Raw genomic sequence first — 25,048 nt, 5'->3', positions numbered from 1 at the left:
GGCAGTCACAGCTTGACTTCAAACAAGGCAGCGTGACATGCAACCAAAACCCAACCCTGGCTTCCTTTTTAGTTTTTACCAAGACTGCTCAATGTTTTTGGTTATTGCATTTAAATTTGGTGTGACTTTGCTGCATCTACCATCACTAAAGGTTGTATTCGTCATCGAGTTTAGTGCATCAAAGCTCATCTTTTGGTGAAGATTTATTTCTCAAGTTAGGAGGCGGGCCTACAGCTATAAAGTTGATTTCAGCCATAACTCTAATTTATTATCTTGTGATGTGTGAAATGTCTCAAAGCATCTTGCAAGTTTTATGTGTAGTTCAAATTTCTGAAAATGTGTTTTTATTATGTACTTTAATAAATGTCACTGTTATTACATAACAATTCTGGAAAAATTCTCACATGTTACAAAGTAGATGACCTAATAGATCCACCAGAGGAGTGGTTAAAAAACAAATGCGCTGTTCGGCTAAGATTTGGTCAAAGTAGTCTTGAAGAATAGCGGAACCCCGATTTATCAGACTAATTAAATAGTACAGTACGGTGAAATTGTAAATACAAATAAAAATGCTGCTTATAAAAATGTTGAAATTTTTCAATACCTGGCGCTCGGAAGGGAGATAATGGCGCACTACGGATAAGTGCCCGGCAAAAACAACGGTATACTGTTCTTCCTCACTGTTCTAGCAGGTGCATCAATCATACTGTATGTGACAGCTAGGAAACAAGTTGGGAACAATTACTCGAGCATCCAACTGTGCTGCATTATTGAAGGATAAAAGGATAAACAATTACAAACAGCCCATATGAGTCACTCATAGGCAATGTGTTCTGGAAGAAATTGATTCAAGTTCAATTAGACAGTGGTGGCTTTGCACAACCCCCATTCATCTGCAGTCTGGACCCCCACAGGGGTGAACAATTCTTATGTTGGAGGGAGTCTCAGGGTGTTTTCCAAAAACACAACAAAAATGTATTATACTTGTTGCCGGTTGTATAATTTGAAAAATCGCACAAGAGGGGTCGTAAAGGTTACACACTTGGCAACACAGAGTTGCCCTCACTTCAAGAACTGTCCTGTCCTTGTAACAAAAGCTGTACTGAACATTTGAATGAGACAGAACCACACACCAAAGAGAATAGTTTCTATCAGAGTTTAAGAATCTGAGTGCATTATAAAAACAATTGGGGCCTGATTTGAAATGTGGGGAACATTTAAATTCCTCATCAACCAAACCACGGAGATCAGCATGTCTAATGTCACCCTTAGAAAAACTCTTTGCAGTTGAGTGCATTCACACCCAAGGCTACTAGGAAATTCACCATTCTTTTAATGGTTCTGGTGATTCCGTGGCATTCTTGTAATAAGCGGTAGAAAATGGATGGATGTTATTTCATTTTCACGCAATTGTATTGGAACGAATCGAGCGATACGAAAACACAGCAATAAAGTAACTGATCAACGAATGCAGCTGTGGGTCTTATTAGTCTGAAACAGCCGTTTTAGATACTCCTGACTCTTCAAGAGTCATGTGAGAAATATTTATGCATATACGTTTGTAGGCGCCATCCGGACTCTTTAAGCAGAATTGCGCTATATGACAGCATCAACTTAAGGCAAGGCTGTCCTGTAATGAGAAACAAGTGAACTCAGCAGCTGGCCTTTTTGGAGGAACACAGTCTTAAAAGTCCACATTTGATGAGTTGTTTTTCTTGCCAGTGGTTTATGATTGATGTGGATATGAAAAATATTTGACCCACATTTACTTTGATTTCATCCCAGTTAAAATATGCAACAATGCTCAGCCGAAAATGTGGAGTTCTATGGCTCTTCACCAATATTGTCGAAAGGAGAGCAGCCGAATCACGGACGACGCTCTTCGTACTGCCAACACTTGTGACCATAAGTGAGTGCTGAAATGTAAATTGACTGACACCCTAAACTCCAATGGTATGTCCCCTTTTGGATCGGAGAGAGTAAAGCATATTCTGACATTTAAGTCTGTCAATTCATCCATCCATTTCTATAACGCTTGCCCTTGTTATGAACTCAGAGTTGGAGTCGACCCCGCTTTAATTTGGGGGAAAGGCCACTCGCATGGCAAATTGACCACTAGGCCACTGTGTTGCCAAAAGACTTTCTAAAAAAATAAATTAATGAATTAAAAAAACAAATACAACATATATTGAGAAATACTTTTGTGTTTCTGCTGAATCTCCTCAAGAAATATTTGGATGGTTCTCCCAACTTCATATGGGGACCATTTGGGGAAAGGCCCTTTTATGTGTCGCAGTCTACAAAGTATGCTCCTCAAAGGCCAGCTTGGATGAGTTTGAGAGGATGGATTAGAACATTTGTGCTGCTTTTGTTTTTTTTTGTTGTGATTGATCGTTTTCTTTCATCCGTCTAATGGGTCTGAAGACAAACTGTAGCCACGATGCTAAAATCCTATACAAGCCATTCCATTCACTGTTTTACAAATTGAATAACTACCCTACATACAGTATAACTAGTATATATCTAGACTTGTGCCAAGACCGATCTAGAAAAAAAACATTTTTTTTAGTTTTTAGCATGCAACTTCCTGGTTCATGGAGGTTGGAGCCAAACATAAATAAATGAAGTGCTCTTGCGTGATGTATTATTATTATTATTATTTATGTATTTATTTTTTCCTAATTTGCTGTCAAGAACTGTAAATTATTTTATTTAATAATAACTTAAGTAAAATTGATCATTAAAAATACAAAAATCGGAGCTGCTAGTTTTGCATATTATTTACAAGTATTTAAAAGTTTATCGTACTTGAGCAATGTTATTTGTTTTCCTTTCCAGGAAAAAAAAATAAAAAATTGGTGTGTCTTATATCGTTGTCACTGATGACAAATAACACACACAAAAAAAGCAAACAATTCCAGAAAGATGAGATTTCCAAGGAGTTTCCTAGGACTGACCTTACAAGTTCGTGTGTGTGTGTGTCTTAAATTGTTGTCACTGATAACACATTCCTCCCAAAATAAAGTAAAAAAAAAAAAGCAAACAATTCCAGAAAGAGAATTCCAAAGAGTTTCCAAGAAATGACCTTTCGAGACTAGTCTTCCTGCAACTTCTTTGGACTGTGCGCCTAGATCGACTGGAAAAAGGAAGAACAATCTGGCCATTTACAGTAAGGTGGGACAGATCCAAAAGAAGGACTTGCTCGTAATTAGTCCAACATCATCAATCATATTGTCGTTGTTTGCACTGATTTTCTGTTGTCAGCTCAAATCATGACGCTTTGCTTCCATAATTCAGACGGCACAATGAACCAATAACTCAAAATGTTAGGTAGACCTTCACGATCTAAAGAGATTCGACACCGGAGATGTTTATGAAAATCGACTTCTATGTCGACAATAAAACCAGTTTGATGATTACTTTCAGAGGTATTCCTGTAATAATTTGTACTCTAAACCGTATCTGTTCTGTTAAAAAAATACGTAGAAAGTTTTGTGGCGTTTTGAAGGCAATAAAAAAAAATCGACCAAAGTGCAGAAAAGCACGGGAGCAAGAAGAAGAGCAGTAGAGTAATCTCCAAAAATATTTTTTTTTTAATAAAACCCAACGCCAAGCAAGCTACATGGAATTATTAAAAAAAATAATAATACAAAATTAACAAAAGTCAGAAAAACGAGTAACAAACCAGCAATGAGATCATAATAGGGCAAGGGCTCGTGACAAGCGACAGGAATTGAAACTGAAACAACAAAGCAACAAACGCAGACTGTATCCAGGGGACTAAATACAAGCAAACTGACGAGACAACGAGGAACATCTGGACATGGCATGAGTTGCTAAGGGGCCTGATTAGATGACACAAGGGACCGTGCTGATGAGCACAGGTGCAAATGTAAAACACAAGAAAACAAGACATACCATTCAAACAAAACAAATTGTAAAAAAAAAAAAAAAAATTTTTTAAATAGCGCTCATAACGTTATCAATTTTACATCTTCTATCAGAAGAGAAATATTTTGCTCACCACTCACTTAAAAATTGTCTCAAGAAAGTGCTCTGTCATGGTTGCTCTGTAAAATATTATTACCAAACATAGAAATAAAAATAGAAGCAACCACTTACACAATCTAAATTGTCCCAATCGTGGTTGATCTTTTGGATTTTTTTTTTTAAGCACAATTCATGAGTCTTTGCAGCGAGTACGTTTAATAATTATTTTGCTGACACAGCAAAAAAAGTCAGGGGGGTGGATTGCTCCGGTTATAAGGTATTCTATCATTCTCTGTTTTGAACGAAAGCGAAGACCGCAGCACATGTCGAAAACTATGTGCGTCTTTCCCAAACACAGAGAGCCATTTTTTTTTTCCATGAAAAACCATTCCTGCTGTGAAATATTGCTCAAATGCTGAGGTGAAGTGAGGACAAGGTGTCTGAGCCTCTCGGCAATAACTGGACTTGTCCAGAAAATGTGGTACCCAAGACCCATCAGATCATCTTGACAATTGACATACTTCCCATCTTGGATGATATCATGTGTTTGCTAATGAACAAAGCGTTGTTGGCCTTCGTCGTAAGGAATTCCATATGCGTAGAGGGAAGCACATGGATCGAATATTGCCCTGCGCACTGAGTGCAAGTGGCCCCGAGAGTGCGCCGGACCATTAAGTTGACTTATTTGACTCGAGTCAGTGACCATGAAAGGCGAGCTGCTCGCAATTTGTGTAACGCCAACCGGAGCTGTCTTATGCGTGTACAGGAGCTCAACAGTGAGGAGGCGGAGCTACTGTGACTTTTGACATACCTCAGTCAAAGCGATACCGGATTGCTTCATCCTGTACGTTCACCGTTTTTGTCAACACAAAACTAAATAGTTTCTCACAATCAGAGGCGGCGGAAAGACAAATGACTTCATGCATGAGAGCCAAATACACAGACGCAGTCTTTGGTCATATGGTTTGTGTCTAGCTGCTGGACGCAAAACGACAGGGCCCGCCGGTTCTAGTTCTGGATGGCAGGTGGTTGCTAGAAAGCTCAAAGGGAACATTGTTGGGATGCTTGGAGAATTGTGGCTATGGGATGTAAAGGCCACTAAAATGTTATCTCCTGAGGTTCTAATCTTCTGTCTCCTTGTGGAACATTTTAGACTCAACTTAATTATTCATGTCTTTGCATAACTTCAGCGGAAGGGGAGGGGGCTGTTTGGAAGAATACACATGCATGTTTTCTTTGGAAACTTTAACATGTGCCATAGCTTTCAAGTTCTGGAATGAGAGCTGTTGAAAAGGCTTTTTTTTAATGATCAGGCTCTCTAGACAAGAGACAGACATTACCAATAGCCGTGGCCTTGCTAGCAATACGTAAGAACAGAAAGAAGAGGTCAACTTCTTTTACAGTCACAGCAGTAGAAAAAAAAAAAAAGAGAATCCTTCTTGAGTCCTTTTTTTAATCTCCGTAGGAAATTTAGGATCATTTCATGAGAGTCATCTAGTAGAAATCGGAACTAAATGAAAATCTCCGCCATTAAAAAAACTTTAAACACATTTGTACTAATCAAAAGTTATTTTTAAAGGTGGAGTCGGCCCGTAAAATAGCTTTACAAGAATATTTTCTATGCAGGCCCACTAGACACATGGTATTCTGATTAATATTGCGTTTGAGGAATATATTTTTGAGCAGTAAAATCCAGCCGCTTTTAGCCATCAGTTGGGGCGGCCATTTTGTCACTTTGTTCGACTGAAAAAGACATCCCAGTTGCTCAGGGCTCAGATAACGACCGATCATGGCTCAGCTTTGGAAAACAGGTGAGCCATGATTGCTCGTTACCTGACACCTGTGCAACTGTGAGGTCATTTTCAGTTGACAGAAGTGACAAAATGGCCACCCCTAGAGATGGATGGCTAAAAACAGGTGAATTTTACTGCTGAAAATATATTCAAAGAATTCTTTAGGTTGACTTGCCCTTTAAATACATTTGAACACATGAAAAAAAAAAAATTCAAGCATATATCTCAGTGACATAGTGTAGTATCTGTGTACCTGCCCAGCTTTACGCCATCCTCCTGTGAAGGTCTGCTTGCAGTTCTTTGTAAAGAATTCCTACATGGACGCCATCAAATCCGTTTCACCTTCCACCATGTCAAGAATTGTGCATTTCTGGCGTGCCAATTTTTAAGAAGATGGTTGGTGTTGAATTATATACCCCCAATTGCGCAAAAACGTCCATTTTACTCATTTGTATCTCAAGGCGTCACTATGCTAGTAACACGACCCCATCCCTTCATGCATTTTCTTTCACTTATCTCGGGTCACGGGACATCTGTCTGAGCAGGAAATGCACAGACTTCCCTTTAGGCACCTTCAAGTTCAACTGGGGTGATCCTGAGGCACGCCCAGCTCACAGACCTTTTACATTTCTCTTCAAGCAGGATATAGCCACCCTTTTCCCGGGTCAATGATTTACATAAACTGCATAAAATGCTGAGGATCAAGATAATCTGTAAAAATTCAGCATCGTGCATCCAATCGTTTGATCATTGTACGTTATTGTTGTTTAAACTTACTCTAAAGCAGCAGTGCGCAAACTACGGCCCTGGGGCCACATGCGGTCCGTTAAATGTTTTAATCCAGCGCGCCAAACTTGAAATAAATTAAATGAATAAACCTTGTTAATGTTTTATTTGCTAAATACTGTGGTGTGTCAAAAACAGATATTTTATAGTAATGATTTTGTTCATTTTCATTTAAAATTAAATGTATTTTTTTTTTCTCCGATGAGGTGAGGTTTCCAAAACACTCCATCCATCTCCTCCCCTCTGTCAAATTTTAGAGCTCATTGTGGGCCGCCAATCAAAAAGATTGCCCACCCATGCTCTATAGCATTGCTGTCATCTAAACGGGCAGCCACAACTACAGACTTTTCAGTTTAAAACAGTCTTGTCTAACCTCTCCTTAAACTTTTGAGTCCTTCTCCATTGCCAGGACAATTGGCACTGTTGAAAAGAATTACATGCTCAATCAGTGGGACGCTTTTATTGCCCTATTCTCATGGAATAAAAACACTGACATATCCAATTGATCGCTCCTTTTTAAAAAATGTCTCAGTGTGCCAATGAAAGTCATTTTTGCAAGTTCCAAGTGGGTCAACTTGAAACATCAATTATTATTGAAAGTGATGTGTATCCATTTTTCTCTCTCTCTCTTCTGTAGGGAACATAAAATCACTTTTCCCTTGGAGTGATGAAGGTCAAGTCCACTGTGCACCTTGTGTGTCGAAAGACAAAAATCGTGGCAGGGCCTTGAGGGGCGGTGGGGGTAGGGGGGAGGGGTCATCCAGACTGGAATGCATCCCCCGGTGCCTGTGGAGAAAATGATATACAGTGTCTGTGTAATTGAGGGGGTCATAAATGAGGAACACAGGCCAAGCCTCGATGACCCGAAGGCTGTCATTACATTGTGGAGTACTTAGAGCATGGCGCAGGATCCTCTGGTGGAGATGTCTATCAACAGAGGGTGGTCCGCTCAGGGGCACTGTGCTCATGATCGATGAAGAATATTAGCTGCAGCTTGTTGGGAAAGATGAGATGCGGGAATGTGATTTTTATTTTTTTTTTTTTGGGGCTTCATTTGGGTGGCGGTGAAAACATCTGCACGGGCTTACTGCCAGATGAGTAACATCGATTCAAAAACTTTTTAGGTTAAATACCACCTTAAAAAAAACTCAGTTTCCCATCATCATGACCGCCATTTAAATACAGTAGCATAATAGGCCCAAGTGGTCAACAAAAATGCGGCAAGAGTTTTTTTTTCCATAGTTTGAAAGAATGCATTTTGCTCATCATTTCCTCACTTCCAACTAACTATAAAAACTTAACTTAGACACAGTTTATAAACTCAATGATACAACAGTCCCATTTTTTTATCCATGTTTTAAGCCTGCAAACAAACCAAATAACTAATGAACAAAGTAACTGCAGCATTTGACTCACAAGCTACAGTAATTCTCTAACTCACTAAATAACTAACTCGTGTTTAACAAACTGAGGCGCGCCACATGCCGAGCAATGCGGCTGAAAGTATATGAAATGTCGTCCACAGTGCAGGTTTCTGCAACTAGTAGTCATGTATGGCTAACCGTCAACAACTAGTTTGGCTATGATTCAACATTTGTATGAAATGTGTTAAATCAAAATGCCATTTTGTATCAAATCAGCTTCATCAACAAAAAATACGTTTCCGGGTCCAAAGTGATATCCAGCTAGCAACCATCAAGCTGTACAAATACAGTATGCGCAGAATAGCTTTACTTAACTCATTCACAACCAGCCCAGTAAAAAAAAAAAATGGATTTTGACGTATTTATCCGTCAATGGTATTGAATGAGTTAACTATATTTATAATTTCATATGTACCTGTGGCTAAAAAGCGAAGCATGGAGAGTCTCTGCGATGAGAGCATTTGCACCAAAAATGACGTGAATGAAGCAAAGTCCAAGCCATACCGATACAGTTTAGTGTGCTTTGAGATCCTGAATACTGATGCCAACAGCCTTTAAAATATTCGTTCTCGCCTTTTTTTCCCTCTCCTGCAGTCCTCTTCATCTTTGCTAATCACACCATGTTGTGTGTGCTTCCATAAAAAAAAAAAAAAATCAGTACAGTCTTTTTGATTTGTTTCCTGGTCGAAGGTCAAATATTTTCCGTTGCACTGTTTTGATATGTAGGCAAGCGTCGATCACCAGGTGTACAGGTGTGAATCACCGACTAATTTGTTCGTGATTGTCCAGTTCAGTCATGTTCGGCCGCATCGCTCGTTGTGCGGCAGGCGTGAAGCAAGCTCACGTGCATCGCCAGAGATTTGCTTGTGTGGAGTCCAATATTTCAGTTCAAATAAATCCAAGAGCTAACAAGGCTTACATCAATTGGAGTGTGTTTTCCTTGGATTACGAAAAAAGAACATCCACTTGGCTGCCATACCTTATTATGAAAAATAAACCAGCGCTGTTAGCCCGGGTCATCCAACATCAAGGAACAGTTTGTGTTGATTATTCAAAAGCTGAGCATATGCCCGGTTGAAGAATGTTTGTCAGGGAGCACATTTAGGGAGAATGCTGAAATTAAATGGATAATACATTGCGTATACACTTATATAAGCAAGAACAGGCACGTAAGATGCATTATTTGAGTATCGGTAGTTCGCAATATGTGTCGGAGTGCTTGTAAAAATCAGACTTCGTGTGAAACTCATACGGCTCCATAACGTAGTCTTTATATTTGTGTCTGTGCACAGAGTGAGCCCGAGCGCCTCAGTGAGGAGCAGTTACTCTGCCTGTTGGATGGTTGTGAGCTGACAGAGACGGAGCCAGAACCTTGACACAAACATGGACAGCCTCCACGCGAGGCCCTGCTGTCAAGATGTCCGTCAAAGCACGCGCCATCGTTGACATCAAGCTTCCTGACCTCGAACAGGAAGCAAGTCAAGTGGAGCGATTGTGCCCAGTGTACTCGTTTCACTGTCACGATATGTCATTTGAACTCATATAAACCTGAGTGATTCACAGTCCTTCTGGATGCGGTGCGTCTTTTTGAATGTAAAGAGTCATAAATAAGATGTCGTACGTGTTTGACGATGCTACGGTCAACAGATTCCTCCATGCTTTTACGAGAGATCGATTCCTGGCATGAGCAAGACCCTTGTATTACCCTGTTTTAAAGTTATCGCACACTAATCGCAAAAAAAATAGGGATATTTGGATCTCGGGTGAGATTTTAGGATAAACCCGGAGCCTAATTTGACGTTCTTGACAGTCAAGTATGTTTTCTACAACTTGAAGGACTTATTTGTCTGTTTCAGTATCTTTTGCACTGCTTAACGTTCTTTTCCAAGGAGATGAACAGCAATTCACAACAGCTGATTCATCCATGAAAAAGTTAATGTTTGTCCAATTCTATGCATTTCTGCGACTGTTCGAGTCTCAATCCGACGTCGGGTGTTGGAAAGTCGCTACACGCCGTCTGTTTGGTGTAGCGTGCGATGTAGTAAAGTCAGCTGATGTTGGGGCCACTAGGGGGCGTGTTCGGCCGATTCTACATGTAGAATAGGGTCAGGCTGTTGGGTTGAACGAGCACTGTGATTGGCTGTCAGCTAGCGAATCATTGCACTGGAGAAGAAGAGGAAGTGATGAAAGCGGAAAAACGGTGAAAATCCTCAAGAACTAAATGAACTTTGCTCATTTTCACATCTCCTCTATGTGTATTACTGCTGGCCGGACGGAAGAGCGGGAAATGAAATAATCACTTTCATTCACATAAGACCGCCGTTACTCAAAATCACCGTCAAAGGCTATGAAGTGACTATCGGTGCCGGTAGCATGGAGGGGTACTACTTGCGCAAAAGGTCTGGAGTAGTTGGCATCTATGTCGGCTTTTTGTATCCTCGCTCATTTTCCAGTCCGACGTGCCGACGTGACAGTTGATCACAACAGCCGACGTCGGATTGTTGTGGAAAGGCCTTAACATGAGCATTCAGAAATTTAGAGAAGGTTAAAATAAGTTCCCCTGTAAAGATTAAAATACATTTTAATTTCATCGTGATTTTTTTTTTCTTTTCACAAAGCCCAAGAATCTTAACCTTTTGTTAATAGTCATAAACCAAATTGCAGAATGTTGCCATTACAGAACACAATTGAGGTTCCGTATATTTTACGGTATATCTCATCCCTTTTTTCTGGCGTGCACATTATGTATGCGTCTATTAGTGGTGACTGTGGGCTGTATGCAGAATGGTGTACGCCCCATCAGATGGTATGGCGCAATTAATAAATTGCGAATATAATATACAATAATAGTAATGTTACATTCCTGCATCTACAGGTGATCTACTGCCAGGAACCGTTTGTCACAATGTTTCGCGTTCATTTTCTTAATAGTTGTGTGGGGAAAGTGTATTACTTTAGAGTTTTCGCCTTCAGTCTTGCTTGAGAGATATTTTTAGCTCTATTGACAGTTTCTGTTTGCATGTGCTTGCTCAGTGCAAGCAGCGACGGCGCACCTGGCTGACACCTATGGACCCGTTCATCTTCACTCTTCACCTCACTTTGTGACCTCGTGCCGACAGTAGGAATAATCTCACATTCCTGTGAACTGAAAACATGTCAGCCTATGAGGTCGGACCCTGGCGAGATTCTCGCTATAATCTTAAAGAACTTAAATATACGTGTAGTGTTAACACTATTCAGCAAGTAAGATTTGCCTGGTTTCACAAAGTAATATTGATGCAAAGGAAAAGCAGAGATGGAGCATATTTGCTGTGCAGTGTAAAGAGGGGTGAGCTGAACGCGGCAAGAATGAGTCAGTGTTAAATGTCTCGATGTAAAGAGACATGCTGCATTCTTAGACTGTCTGATTTCTCTGGCCAGACCTTACACTGCACCATACCTTACTGTACACATCGCGACCTCCTGTTGATGATTTTCCACAGGCCACAATTATTTCATCCAGACATCCATTTTCTATAGCGCCTGTCAAAATGACAGTTGTGGGTAAACCGGATCTGGAGTTTGCAGAAGACACTTTGATTGTGGCCTAAATCAAGAGTGGACCCGACACTGATTAAGGACTGTTGGATGTTGGGACTCTAACCACCTTCACCCAAACCCCAACAAAAGTAAAAAACGTGTGTTGGACTTCAGGTGGCCCAGATCTCACCCTGACCCAGTACAGATACTTGAGTGTGCACTGAGATGAAATGCTGGACTGGACTCCCAAAACCGACGCCAGGAAAGGCCCACACCACTGTAGACTGACGTCATATAATATCTTAAAAAAGCACCAGGGCTGCACAATGTGGGAAAAAAATGACATTGCGATTTTTGGGGAGGCTGCAATGTACATTGCGATATTGAAACTAGAAAATTGACTAATTAGCAGGGGGCGTGAGCAAGACGGTATGTGTAGTCTCTACAATGTAGAGGATAGTGTAGCGTGCTGCTTTTATGAAACAAACCAAAAGTTTCCGTGTTAATAAAAAAAAGAAAGAAACAGCGCAATCGCGATGTTCAAACGGCATATTGTTTAGGCCTAGCAAGCACCTTCACATGCGCAATTGGTTATTTTTTTTGCTGGAGTGGCAGTGTCAAGAAAAGGACGCTTCTCGCCTGGGTAAACTGAGACGGAAGGTGGACTCTTGTGGACTCAGAGTTGGACGGCGTGACATCTGTGGCAGACAGGACACTAAACACATCCTTGTCCATCATGGACAGTCCGGATCATCCACGACACAGTTCCATTCCAAGGCTGAGGAGCCGCTTCAGTGACAGGCTGTTGTCACCGTCCTGAAGTTTTTCTTGTTACCCTCAGTACTCCAAAATCAAATGCGTCATTATTATGATTGTGCTGAATAGCAAATACAAGAAACCTCCGCTTCTCCTTTGTTGTTCTCATGTCATCATTGTCTTGTTTTGACTGATGACATTCAGTGCAGCATGGTTTAAACAATTTCCAGCTGTATAATTGTAGACTTCAGCGCAAAGTGAGAGGTGGAAAAGCAGTATTTGATTGTAGCTTATTGATCTTAAATATTGGTCATAACTGTCAGCCAATAAGAATTGCTGGGCCTGTGTCTTACCTGACGGGATAAGACTAAAACATTCACTTATTTTCTAGTTATGTTGCCGGTTTATTTCTGGTTTGGATTGCATCGCCACAGGTATTTTTGGAAAACGTCTGTTGCATAACTATTAATGCTGTGTTCTGTCTCAGAATAAAAATATTAGAAACAAAAAAAAAAATCTATTCAGGCGTTTTCTAAGAAAACAGCCATGCAGCGACAATGCTCAGCGCAAAGTCAAATTGACGGGCGCTGAAGTGAGTGAATTTATCACCCCGTTCGCAATGCAGCGCTGGAAGGTTTAAAGAAATGCCTATGTGATGTGTAATCATATCTGTATGAATGTGCCGTTTAAGAGGGTTATATTTCATGCTGAGTTTTCCTGCTGTTGAGTCCCAAGGATACTCCCTTTCTCTGAACCATCAGAAGAGCCAACTAATGGATTCCAGTTGCTTGACACAGCATTGCTCGACTCCCTTTTGCTTTTGTAAGTTAAGAGATCGCAATCAAAGTAAATATAACATCCAGGGTCTTGAACTATCCATCCGACTGTTCAACTTTTTGTTTGACAGGCGCCTGACATAGACCACAAGCGACGAGAGATACTTTTTTTTCCTGGAAGCGTTTATTTTTCTCTTGACATATAACAAAATAACAAGTACAAGTATAAACAGCACTTATATATATTTTTTTTTTTGGTAAAAACTATCGTACAAATGTTTATGGAAAAGCGTCATCAAAATAAAAAAAGACATCGTCATATTAATGTGCAAATGAGTTTATACAGACAGAAGCGTTTCCACGAGGCTACGCTTCGAGATAAATTATTTAAATAGCATATATCTACACAAATAACATAACGTCAACATAATAATTTATCAAAACAAAGGCACTGGAAAGTACACATGGCAAAACATACTCAAGACATTTCCTTTTTTTTTTTCCTATTTGGGCTTCTTTTTTTTCCTTCCTTAGAAAAATATCTTATATACAACTACATGACTGACAGTACAGTCTTGCAAAAAAAAAAAATGGACCAAAAGCAAATTGAAGCCATTAAATTTGTTGTAAGAAAAGTGATTTGTTTGTCTATTGCTGGCCTCAATACAAAAACTATTTATGAGGTAATAATTGTACTTAAAGGACATCCTTTTATTTTTTTTTCCTTTGTCAGAAATATACACACAAGCCCAGGCACTCTAATCATGCATGCTGTACACACGCATACATGGTCCGGGGTCTCATGTTGATTCATTGTGGAAGGGTACGATTTTAGTTTAAAAAAAACAAAACGAAACATAATTGACTTCTGACTGATTTGGACATTTAATGGCGTGTGGACATATAAATAGTTTTAAAGGGAAAATTCTGAACTCGTGTTCCAATACTGAGCAGAATAGTGCTACCTAGACTAAGTGTGGATGTAACTCAGCTTCCGATCATTATTCACTTCTTCGGACAGCAAAATAGTTGGAACTGAATAGCACCTCTGCTGGTTGCATTAGTGCACGACGGAATTAGAAATGATCGATTAATAATATAATTATGCCCTTCCTTTCTATTTAAAACCTTAAATATGATAAAAGATAATTGATGCACTACATAATATTTGCCCAAAAAAAAATCATAATTCCAAAGCATTACAGAATATTTGCTGCTTTGGGCCCTGTGCTCTCCTTTTTGTGCTCTTAACCTGAGAAGTTCTCTTGTTTGGCCATCCCTAGGTAGAAGACCTTCAATAAGTAGGTTTGGATGGGTGACTGAATAGAATGGCGAAAAAAAAATAGCCCTTTTTTTTTTCTTTGACTATTTGGGAGCTAATACACGTGCACGTTCACTCAAAACTCACTCACATAACATTCATTCCAAACTATCAATAGCTCCACCGAGAGGGAATATTCCCCCAGCCAGAGAAAGTTCTCCTACTGCTTTCTTCAAAACGAGAATCTTAGAGTCCACAGCAGATGTACATTAATGCTCGAGGATGAAAAGAAAACGAAAAGAAGGAATTCCTCTTTGATCCTTCCTCCACAGAGAAATACCAGCATAGTTCAGGTGTGCAAAGCAATAAATGTGGCGTCCCCAATTTGGATGCAAAGGCAAGGCAGGGGCCATATTCTTCTGAGCAGCGCTGCGCTCGTAATATCAATTTGGTGCAGATATATCATTGAACTTTCGTTTAGCTTTCAAGTCCTGAGGTCACGTTACCTCACTACCACTCTTGCTCAGCATTCCTCCAACGTGCATTTCCTGGATTGTATTGTCAAACTGGAAGATGTTCTTCTACCAGGATGTGTCTTAAAGGCATTAGGAATCTGTGAAAGAAATTGAAAACAGACGGATGAGTCTACTGTTGAATGTTTTACAAAGACTTCAAGTAACGGCCGTCTGTCGGTTTTAAATCTTACCTCTACATTCATATTTAAGGTCGGAAAAGTAAACCATCTCCTGGGAGAAGACGTACAACCCTAGTCGCCCCCCGGCATAGGTTTTGTCAAAGATGTTTCCAGAGTCAGCCATGATTCTCTTGCCCTCGTACATCACAACTCTAAAAACAAAAGAACAATCAGGTGAGATACTTTCAAATAATAAAGATGACACAATTCCTTTCCTGGTGTTCACAATTTACCTAATAAGTCCACTCTTTGGTCTATGGATCAGGTGCCATCTGTAGGCGGTGAAGTCTTTCCAGCCAATGTTCTTAGGGTCGTGCCACAGAGTGCGCACCTGTAAATCAATATGTTAAATGTTAAAAAGACTTCCAATCTTTAACCAAGAGCACCGTTTGATTCATACCAAATTGAGTGCTCACCTGTCCCGGGGTGTCTCCAGTGTGCCACAGCGCATTCCTCAGGTGCTCACCAGGGCCGGTGGTGGAGTTTACCACTTTGATAGACAGGCCCGAGTAGCCTTGTGCCCTCGTGGGAGTGTGAGACCAATAGGTCTGTGTGATCTGCTTCCACATGACTGTGTAGAATCGAGAACTTGACTGGTAGCCAAAGACAAATCCGGCATAGTCATCGTCTCGGTCTGTGTTGACGAAGAACGTTCCGCTGAAGTCGACAGCGCTGAACTCGTCAAAACCTTGTTGGAAGAAGAGGTGGTTTAGGTTAAGTCTTACATGCGTTCTAAAAAAATCTCTAAAGATGTGTGTGGATATGTGGTTGCGTACCAACGGCAATGCCTGGGTCGCAGTTGACAGTCTGTACCAACTCCTTGCCCTGATGTCTGACCACCCAGTTGGGATCAATCTGGGAAGTGCCTTTAGGATCAAGGGGAACCATCTGGAACCGGCGGAAGTCAGTTTCACTGATGGCAAAGTTCTCTGGGCAAACGTCATAAATATCTAGGACGTTGTCTTGGTCGAAATCGTCTTTGCACACATCACCTCGGCCATCGCCTAAAAAAAACATTTGTCATGAGTCACAGAAATTATAAATATGTGATGAGTGAAGTGACAAAGACTCACCATCAGAGTCCACCTGATCGGGGTTAAAGGCCAGTCTGCAATTGTCCTTGTCATCGGGAATACCGTCATTGTCGTCATCGTGGTCACAGGCGTCGCCCTTGCCGTCCTTGTCGTGGTCTGCCTGGTTGGCGTTTGGTATGTAAGGGCAGTTGTCTAGATTGTTCTGGTGGCCATCCTCGTCAATGTCCTGGTTGTTGTCACACTTGTCTCCCACTAGATCCGAGTCTGAGTCAGTCTGTAGGAGAAAGGAATTTTTAGTTTTACAGCCTGAACACTTGGAGACTGTTACTCTTTAGCGTGAGAAACAATTCTCTGGATGGGATTTAAAAGCAGTCCCTTGTATTCAGGCGTGCAAGCTAAAACCGCGTTCCTCAAATCACATTTGATTCAAAGTTGGATGAAGCTGACACATTCCTCTCTTTCTTTAAAGTCAATTTATAGCCTCTATGGCTTCCAGACACATCCTCGACATTTTTTTCACAGCACGCCGTAGATCCATGCAAGCAATGAATAAGCCGAGATCTAACATTACCTGATCAGGGTTATGCTCAAGAGGGCAGTTATCGCAGTGGTCTCCCACCCCGTCACGATCCGTATCTCTCTGGTCCACGTTGTAAACATATGGGCAGTTGTCATTCTCATTCAGAACGCCTGTTGAGTTGAAGCACATAGTCGTATTAGCCTACGGGAACAAGCTAATGTTTCTTTTCGACGCTGTGAAGCTCTGAAATATAATACCACTATAGGGATTGGAAAAGGTCACTTACCATCACCGTCAATATCCACAGCGCAGGCATCCCCCTCCCCATTATTGTCAGTGTCGGTCTGGTCAGTGTTTGCCTCAAAAATACAGTTGTCACAACTGTCACCAATATCATCCCTGTCTGCATCATACTGAGCGGGGTTGTACACTCTCGGGCAGTTGTCCTAAGGAGATATGAAGAAAAAGGAATTGAATTATTAAAATGTATGATGTTGAATAGTGATTGTTTTTCAAACTATTGGTGTGCGTAAAGCTGATTTGTGGCTATGTCTTGCCTGTGGGGAAGGCTTGGCGTGAAACCAACAAAATACACTGCTTCGATTACTCACCCTATCATCAGGGATACCATCATTGTCATCATCGTGGTCACATTCATCACCACGGCCATCCTTGTCATGATCTTCCTGACCAGAATTGGGAAGGTTGGGGCAGTTATCCTGTATACAAAAAGAAGAACATAAGCAGTTTGGTTAAGCGGTTTTATCATGGGTTTGTAGTCTTTTGGATTTGTGTCGTAGTTTGAGGTTACCTTCTTGCAGTGGTAGGTGGCATTGGCCACACATAACAAGTCAGAGTTGGGCCAACCATCCAGGTCAGTATCTTCTCCACAGATATGGCCATTGCCAGCGTAGCCAGGCTTGCATTCACAGCGGAACATGGACTCGGAGAAGACGCCCAAGTAAATGCAGTTGGCGTTTTTGTTGCAGTTGTGGCTACCATCCTGGCATGGGTTACGAGGTTTGCAAACCTGGAAACAAAACGTCTCGGTTAGTTAATAAAACACAAACTGATTGTTTCTGGTCAAGAGCAAGCGCTAAGTGATAATTCAAACCTGTTTTTTCGCAGTGGCCTGCTCCACCCCCCTTCCGAACGGCTGAGGACCGGAGTAACGGGCAGGGCATGGCTGGCAGTTGTAACCTGGCTCTGTGTTCTCACAGCGATGGACTCCGTTGTGTGTATGGCACGCATCGGGTACCTCCTTGCACTCATCGATGTCTTTGCAGGTGATGCCATTTCCTTTGTAGCCGAGTGGACACTTGCCACACTCGAATGAGCCATCAGGGAAACTGATACACTTTGAGCCAGGGAAGCATGGGTTGGAGAGGCAACCGTCTGCAGAGAAAAATTGGTGTTATGTAATGCAATTGTCATTTCTAAACAATTCAGAGATAATTCTATATGCTTACCAATGGGACAGTCCTGTTTGTTGCACACTTGGGATGTGGTGGCATCTCCAACACAGTCCTTTCCACCATATTTGGGAATTGGATCAGAACAGCGACGTTTGCGATTCTGGATGCCTCCATTACAAGTAACAGTGCATGTGTCCCATGGTGACCAAGGTCCCCAACCACCATCGACTGAAAGTTTGATAAATTACAACAATCAGTTGGTTCTTCTACACTCTGGAAGTATAGCGGATGATAAAATTGAGCTTACTGGGACAAGGTGACTTTTGGCAGATTTCAGTTTGGCGTCCCTCTCCCTGGCAGTCCATGCCGCCCATCTGGGGAGTTGGAGAGTTGCAGAGGCGTATGCGAGTGATGACCCCCTCCCCACAGGTCACAGAGCATGACGACCAGGGTGACCAATGGCTCCAACCTCCGTCTTGTTTGACTGCGAGCGCCGGATACACAAATCATTCCTAATCCTTCATCGCTAGAGTCGATACAATTTCAATGAAGTCTTACTTACAGCGTTTGTCACATTCTTGAGGGAAACAGTCGCGTGTTTGGACTGAGGTGCCCTCACAGTTGCTGTTGATGCGATCGCAAGAGCGTCCACGCTGCTGGATGCCCCGACCACAAGTCACGGAACAGCGGGTCCACTGAGACCAGGGGGACCAGTCGTCCTCAGCAGAGTCACTTGCTGGAAGCGGGGAGGTAGAGAAGGTTAGTAAATCGTTTTACTTCTACATCAAGGTTAAGGCTCTGAACTCACAGTATTTGAAGAAAGAAAAACTTACGATTTCCACATCGGGGGCAGCACTCTCCCTCTGGCACGGTGCCATTGGTGCAGGGAATCAGAGGGCAGGAGATTTTTCGACACACAGTGGCAGAGTTCTAATTGGAAGGACAGTCAGATTAGTACAAGTATCATGAGTTGCATGTCAGGGTTCACGTTTTTACACATTTTTCATGATTGTAATCAGGTACAAGACACTCCAGCTTTATTTGAAATCAGAACTCTGACATCCAAGCAGGGAAATTGTCCCCGTGCTTGCTTTTGTTTGTTTCAATAAAATCTGTACTGCTGCCTGACTAAGCTTTTCACATTGTGTTGGCCCCCGTCGTAGGAAACACAACTGTTTTTTTGCTTACCTGGCAGGTACATTCGGTGCAGTCATCCACGGTCCACTCGTCTCTGTCGTTGTGCACAATCCCATTGTGGATGCAAACACTGCTGTGGTTCTTGATTTGATCTTGAATCTTGGCGCTAACTTCAGACTGCAGGAAAAAATAGGAATAGAATGAGTGGGGGTGAGGCGGCTGAGGGGGAGTGAGGGGTGCAAGCTTGGGACCAAGGATGGAAAACTTTCACATTGCCAAAGTTCCAGCACAAATGAATCACCATCCGACATAATGATTAAGACACAGCCTGACTCTATTGAAGCAATACAAATATAAGCAACATAGTTGCGGATTCACATGGCTCTCATTAGGAACTTGGCCACGGGCTGCCACGACAGTGACAAGTGGCACCGGGAATGCGCTAACTTGGATGCAAAGAGACAAGGAGCGGATCTGCGGCGCTTACCACTTTACGCAGCTCGTTGGTCACTTGCTTCACCACCATGCCGAGTCCTCGCACTTCGTTGAAGAGGCCGGCGATGTCCTCGCAGGAGAGGCCACAGAACGACTGTAGATCTGGAGCGCGGAGAACCGAGTTAATAATGTTACCTCCAAAATGACTGTCTGATTCATATTGAATGTTTTTTTTCACAGAGTGGACTCACGTGGTGCTTTGCATTGGTAAATAGAGTCATACATAAATACTTTTTTAATCCAATCTTTTCTTACTGAAATGCCAAATCAGAGAAAGTTTCAACAGCATTCGTGAGGAGGCAACTCTTACCTTAGCTCAAAATTTTAGTTTTTAATCTCATGAGAGGTATAGTACGTAAAAGCTAGCACAATAAAATGACATCAAATGCACCAAGTAGTGGAGAAGGTCTCACCTTTGGTTTTGTGGCCGGTGTAGTCAGTCCTAATGGCAGGGCTGGAGCCGTTCATTGTGTTTCCCAGAGTCAGGATGTCAGTCAAGGCAGCTGCAGGTGGGAGCACAATGCGATTGATCAATAATACTCTTTGGCATCATTAATAAATGGACGTATTGTTTCAGTCTCTTTCTGTGCACCGGACTGCAGAAACTTTAACTTCCGTCCCCCTTTATTTTACCATTATTACTTCACAATCATCATTTGGGCGTTGACAAGCTAATTATAGAACTGCTCCTGAGGCAAAAACAAGTTACAGGTATGCTCCAAAACTGGAGAAATAGCAAACCCAGCTCCCTACCCCACAACATACTCTGAAGCCTTACCTCCATTTTGGCATCCCTTATTTCTCAGAATTGTCTCCAGGGTTGTCCCAAAGACGAATCTCACATTCTGAAGCACCCCCTGTAATAAAGGTATAGCATTTAACAGACGTGTTCCAAACAAATATGCAGCAATGAAGAAGACTTTGATTGTGTCCTTACCATAAATTTGTCCCTAGCTGCTCCCTTCGCAATCCTGAGCCTGGCGATGTCCGCCAGCTCCGGGGACAACACTTTCTGGATGGGCTCGTCCATCTCGGACACATTGATTTCATCGCAGCCCACGAAGAGTTTCACGCGGTCGTCCTGGAAGAAGAGGGTGATGTTCTTCCAGTGTCCTGTAGCGACGTGGGCCTCCTCGATGGACACCAGCTGCTGTTGGTTGCCGGTGGAGTAGAAGACATCCACCGTGTTGGCCTTGCCGTTGGAGATGATCTCCAACAGGGGACCCGAGCCGTCTTTCTTCTCAATGGTCAGGAGGCTTCCTCTGTTCCTCTTGGACTGCTTCAGGTTGACCAGAAGGATGAAGCCTCTCTCTAACTGGATTGAGTCAATAAGGTCCCCGAAGGAACTGTCGGGGACCGGGGGGATCAGGTCTGCATTCAAAACTTTGTACGCCGGGCTGTACGGGTCAGCCCCTTTGACCAAAGTCACTCCATTGTGCTTGTTGTCTACCCGCACCAGATCGAATAAGTCATAAACACTGTTGTCATCTCGGGACTCTGTGGAACAACGACACATATACATTTTTTATAGACATGACACAAGGAAAATGCAGATGTAACTCATTTTTCTGCATTCTCACCTGCCAATATCGCACCCTCACAACGCCAAAGCATCAACAACAGAAAGATGCCACGCAGCATCATCTCTTTATCGCAAGTCAAAACTAAAATAAAGACAAGAATAAATCACATTACATTCATTTCACACCAGAATTGGTCATTTATGAACAAGAGTTAATAATAGAAATTTTACAAACCTTATAAACAGAAGAGTCCTTGAAAAATAAAGTTAAGCGGATTTAAAAAAAAAAAAAAAAAATCCTGTTATTATTTCTCCTGTCTCTTTTTCTTGAGTCTCAAATCAAAAGTAATTATTTCTCCAAATGATGCTCTCAAGTTCGATTGCACTGAGTGACTGCCTGTTAGGGCGCAAGTGGAGGCTATTTGAAGGGTTGAGAGACATTCCTGAGACGCGAGCTGCACCAATGGCAGGCCAGATGTGCACAGTCTCGCTCTCGCAGGGCGGATCCGGACCTCTTACCTCACACAGCCCGTCGCAGTCACATCCGAGACGCGCACAAAAATGCATTCCACAAGCTCAGCGGACAAATATTCCATAGACTCAGCCGTGCCAAGGGTGGGGGCGTTTCCGTTCTAATGCACGCTTAATTGCCCGGTTAATACGTATGGGCTATTATTAACTTTTACATTGTATTACAACATAAGGGCAATGTGTATGTGCCCGAATCACCCGGACACTTTATAGGCGGGCCATTTGTATTTCTATTAATAAAAACAAAATATTGCCTTAATTACTGTATGTACTTAAGTATCTTCATCAATATTTTCTTTGTTCTTTCTTGCGGCTCCCAGTTTCCAAACTGTCCAGTTGAGGACGTTTCACATTGTGTTATTTTTTAATGTGACCACCAGGTGACTCAGTGAGCAACACAGAGATTTGTCTGGACCTCTCAGGAACGTCTATCTATCTATCAATCTGTATTTATGATTTTTTTTCTCTGATAGTGATATTATTAACCAGTGCACAAAACACTTGTACATGGGCTCTATTATATTGTATTTGTATAATGACAATAATAATAATAAATAATAATAGTAATAATAACAATAATAATAGTATATATATATATATATATATATATATATATATATATATATATATATATATATATATATATATATATATATATATATATATATATATATAAAATATATTTTTTTAATTAATTCATCGGGAAAAATTGGTAATTAATTGCAATTAATCACATTTTTCAACTGCAATTTTTTTGTGAAGTTTGTGACAGATATTTACTTGAATAATATCTTGGAATGAATGTAAAATTGCTAAATATGAACTATATATTTTTATATAGTCTGTTCAAAACCTTTTTTCACATCTCTCCTTGAATTTGATCGAAACAGCGTCATCTTCACAGGAATTTTTCATATTTTTACACAGTAAATTTAGCTTTGCCCACAAGCACCACACAACAGTTGTTGGTTTGCAAGACCCACTTGAGCAGGATGCTTTTTTTTTTTTTGTTCTGAGATGTGCTAAAGATGTGCAGCTAATATGGTCCAGTATTTGAATTTGAGTGCATCAATATGTGCAATCACTCTCTCAATATATGAGCAAGGCTGCTTCAATAAACAAAAATGCCAATGAACCAATTTCACATCAAATCATGCAATCATCTAACAGATGTAAGTCATTGTGTGCGCGTGTCCTTTAATTTTTCCAGCACAGAGCAGACATGGTGTGGAAAGCTGTTGGTCAAGATCTACGTCACACTTTCACCACATTTAAAAGTGGGTTAGACATACAGTAGGTGACAAAAGACACCTGTATACATGTTAGAAAGGCCAAAAGAGACGTTAAAGCCGCAGAACTGCTCACTGATCCAAAACTGTGATTCAAATGAAAAACATGGTGTAGGTGGGAGAAGAGTTTTGGGCCCGGTGGGAAGGATGTTTGCTATCAGTCAGTTGGGACGACTGCGTGAGTGTGACCTCACGGCGTGGGAGGCACAACTGACAAGATGATGCTCGAGCGCCAAAAGACTGAACAGCCGCGCCGGAAGCAGCCCATAGATTAGAAACATTTACACTGCACCACACTGAGGAGGAGAGTCCTCATGATGATTCATACTGGTGGATGAGAGCATTTTGAGATTTGGAATCACAGTCTCAAGGCAAATAGATATGCATCTTTTTTTTTTTTTGTAGCTCATTGGGTGCTCCTTTGTAATGGAATGAGATTGCACACACAAGTGAGGTAAAAATCTGTCTTTGAAAAAATAATGATGGTCGGTTTTGATGTATTTTTAAAAATATTTTTAATGGGGTCACAGTGTGCATTACCTAACTATAAGCATGAAAAAAAAAATTGTTTGACCTGGAAAGGCACCTGAGAATTTGGTTTATTTATTATGACTTGGCATGTACTAATAATCAAAACAACAAACCTTAGAAACAGTTTCAAGCGCCTGCAGCAGTAAGTTGTTTGAACTTTACCTTTTTTTAAGGAGGAGGCCCGCCACTCCTGCGGTACCTGCTTTGCAACGGCCCGGGGGGAGGCCTCAAGTACGTCGATTCTCAGGTAAAACAAACGGCCGTGTCTCAACAAAGATAGTGGAAAGTGTGCGTAAGAAGCTTCTGTAGTTACATGTCAAAACACACAGCGCCATGACTCACTCCAAAACATTTAGAATGTGTGGAAATCAGCCAGATGATCGCTGTTGTTGAACACTGAGACTAATCAATCAGGAGCCACTATACATATATATATATATATATATATATATATATATATATATATATATATATATATATATATATATATATATATATATATATACATATACATAAATATATATATATATATATATATACGTAAATATATATATACATAAATATATATATACATATATATATATATATATATGCATAAATATATATATACATAAATATATATATATATATATATTAGGGCTGTCAAAATTAAAGCATTAACTCAAGATTAATTTAAACTAAAAAAATCATTAATTTCAACTAAAATCAAATCAGTTAATTTGCATATCTTGCAAAGCCAAACTCAAACACTGTACCATATTAGCTGTACATTTTAAGAATTGAAGAAAAATCCCTGCGAAGATGACTCCATTTAGCTCATAATCAAAGATCAAGAATTAATTTGATAATTGAAAAAGCACTTTATATTTAGTGATTTTACATTTATTACAATATATGATTCAAGTAAATACCTGTTTAAAGCTTAAAAAAAGAGTAGTAGGAAAAAAATGTGATTAATCGCAATTAATTCTGGAATTTTTTGCAGACCTGAACCCCATCGAACTCCCAACATGGAGGTTAGGTGCTATTTTGCTGACAAAAGTGGGTTATATAAAATTATTAACATCAAGGGTGCTTGATAATTGTAGTACACGTGATTTCATGAACAAGAAAATATTCTTGATGTGGTCGTTTCAACTGAATACAACTTGTATAAAAGCATTTGAATTAAATGTTGGATTTTCCTCTATTTTATTTTTCAATTTTGGTCCCATAGCATTTAACAATAAGCTGAATTTATTAGAAGCTACAGACCATTTCTTAACCAATCGTGCCAGTAATTATGCGCTGTGTGCCCCTCAACACTCACACAACCGTGTTGCTAAGACTTTTTTGTCCATGGAGAGGAGGAGAAAAACAAATGTTAGCGACATGACTCATCTGAAATGATTTCGCCAAGCTCATTTTGAGGTAAGTCCTCGTTTTTTTTTTTTTATGAATTTTGTGTGGGCGACTTAATTGCCCTCCAATTCTTTAATAACCCATAAACGTCATCAATGCATGAATATGAAATGAATTTTAGCAGTAAATGGACAAGATAAACGAGGGTCATCCTATTGGTGTTTATCTTTGTGG

At 40.8% G+C, this 25,048-nt stretch overlaps 2 protein-coding genes across 2 annotated transcripts in view; one reads left to right on the top strand and one right to left on the bottom strand.

The window, feature by feature from the left end:
- The window catches only part of fsip1 (fibrous sheath interacting protein 1), a 35,934-nt gene extending 26,565 nt beyond the window's left edge, over positions 1 to 9,369 (top strand). The window contains exon 9 of the mRNA XM_088307510.1: positions 9,286 to 9,369. Coding sequence (XP_088163636.1) covers positions 9,286 to 9,369 — 84 coding nt within the window. The remainder of the gene's footprint in view (positions 1 to 9,285) is intronic.
- A 3,837-nt stretch (positions 9,370 to 13,206) lies between these two features.
- Positions 13,207 to 21,527, bottom strand: LOC148343089 (thrombospondin-1-like). The gene is made up of 22 exons (XM_088315218.1): positions 21,358 to 21,527; positions 21,181 to 21,264; positions 20,538 to 21,097; positions 20,379 to 20,457; positions 20,014 to 20,103; positions 19,593 to 19,702; positions 19,157 to 19,282; positions 18,802 to 18,898; positions 18,531 to 18,704; positions 18,276 to 18,452; positions 18,023 to 18,196; positions 17,668 to 17,948; positions 17,365 to 17,583; positions 17,165 to 17,272; positions 16,840 to 16,999; positions 16,605 to 16,723; positions 16,073 to 16,307; positions 15,776 to 16,003; positions 15,416 to 15,687; positions 15,233 to 15,330; positions 15,012 to 15,151; positions 13,207 to 14,918 (listed from the first exon to the last, which is right to left on the bottom strand). The coding sequence occupies exons 2-22, from the start codon at positions 21,242 to 21,244 to the stop codon at positions 14,911 to 14,913; spliced, it is 3,519 nt and encodes a 1,172-aa protein (XP_088171344.1). The 5' UTR covers positions 21,245 to 21,264; positions 21,358 to 21,527; the 3' UTR covers positions 13,207 to 14,910.
- Between the last annotated feature and the right edge of the window lie 3,521 nt (positions 21,528 to 25,048).

Source organism: Idiotropiscis lumnitzeri, chromosome 1, assembly GCF_059441095.1.
Source record: "Idiotropiscis lumnitzeri isolate Australia: NSW breed Sydney's pygmy pipehorse chromosome 1, RoL_Ilum_1.0, whole genome shotgun sequence".
Taxonomy (NCBI): Eukaryota; Metazoa; Chordata; class Actinopteri; order Syngnathiformes; family Syngnathidae; genus Idiotropiscis; species Idiotropiscis lumnitzeri.
Note: the sequence above shows the minus strand (reverse complement) of the source record. Positions and strands in the feature narration are given on the sequence as shown.

Bases quoted from the DNA above. Each gene is read 5' to 3' on its own strand.
- LOC148343089 (XM_088315218.1), bottom strand. From the start codon at position 21,244: ATGATGCTGCGTGGCATCTTTCTGTTGTTGATGCTTTGGCGTTGTGAG. The intron at 18,705-18,801 runs GTAAGTTTTTCT...CCCCGCTTCCAG, and splicing joins CTGCCCCCGATGTGGAAATC to CAAGTGACTCTGCTGAGGAC. The intron at 18,197-18,275 runs GTAAGCTCAATT...TCAAACTTTCAG, and splicing joins CCAAAAGTCACCTTGTCCCA to TCGATGGTGGTTGGGGACCT.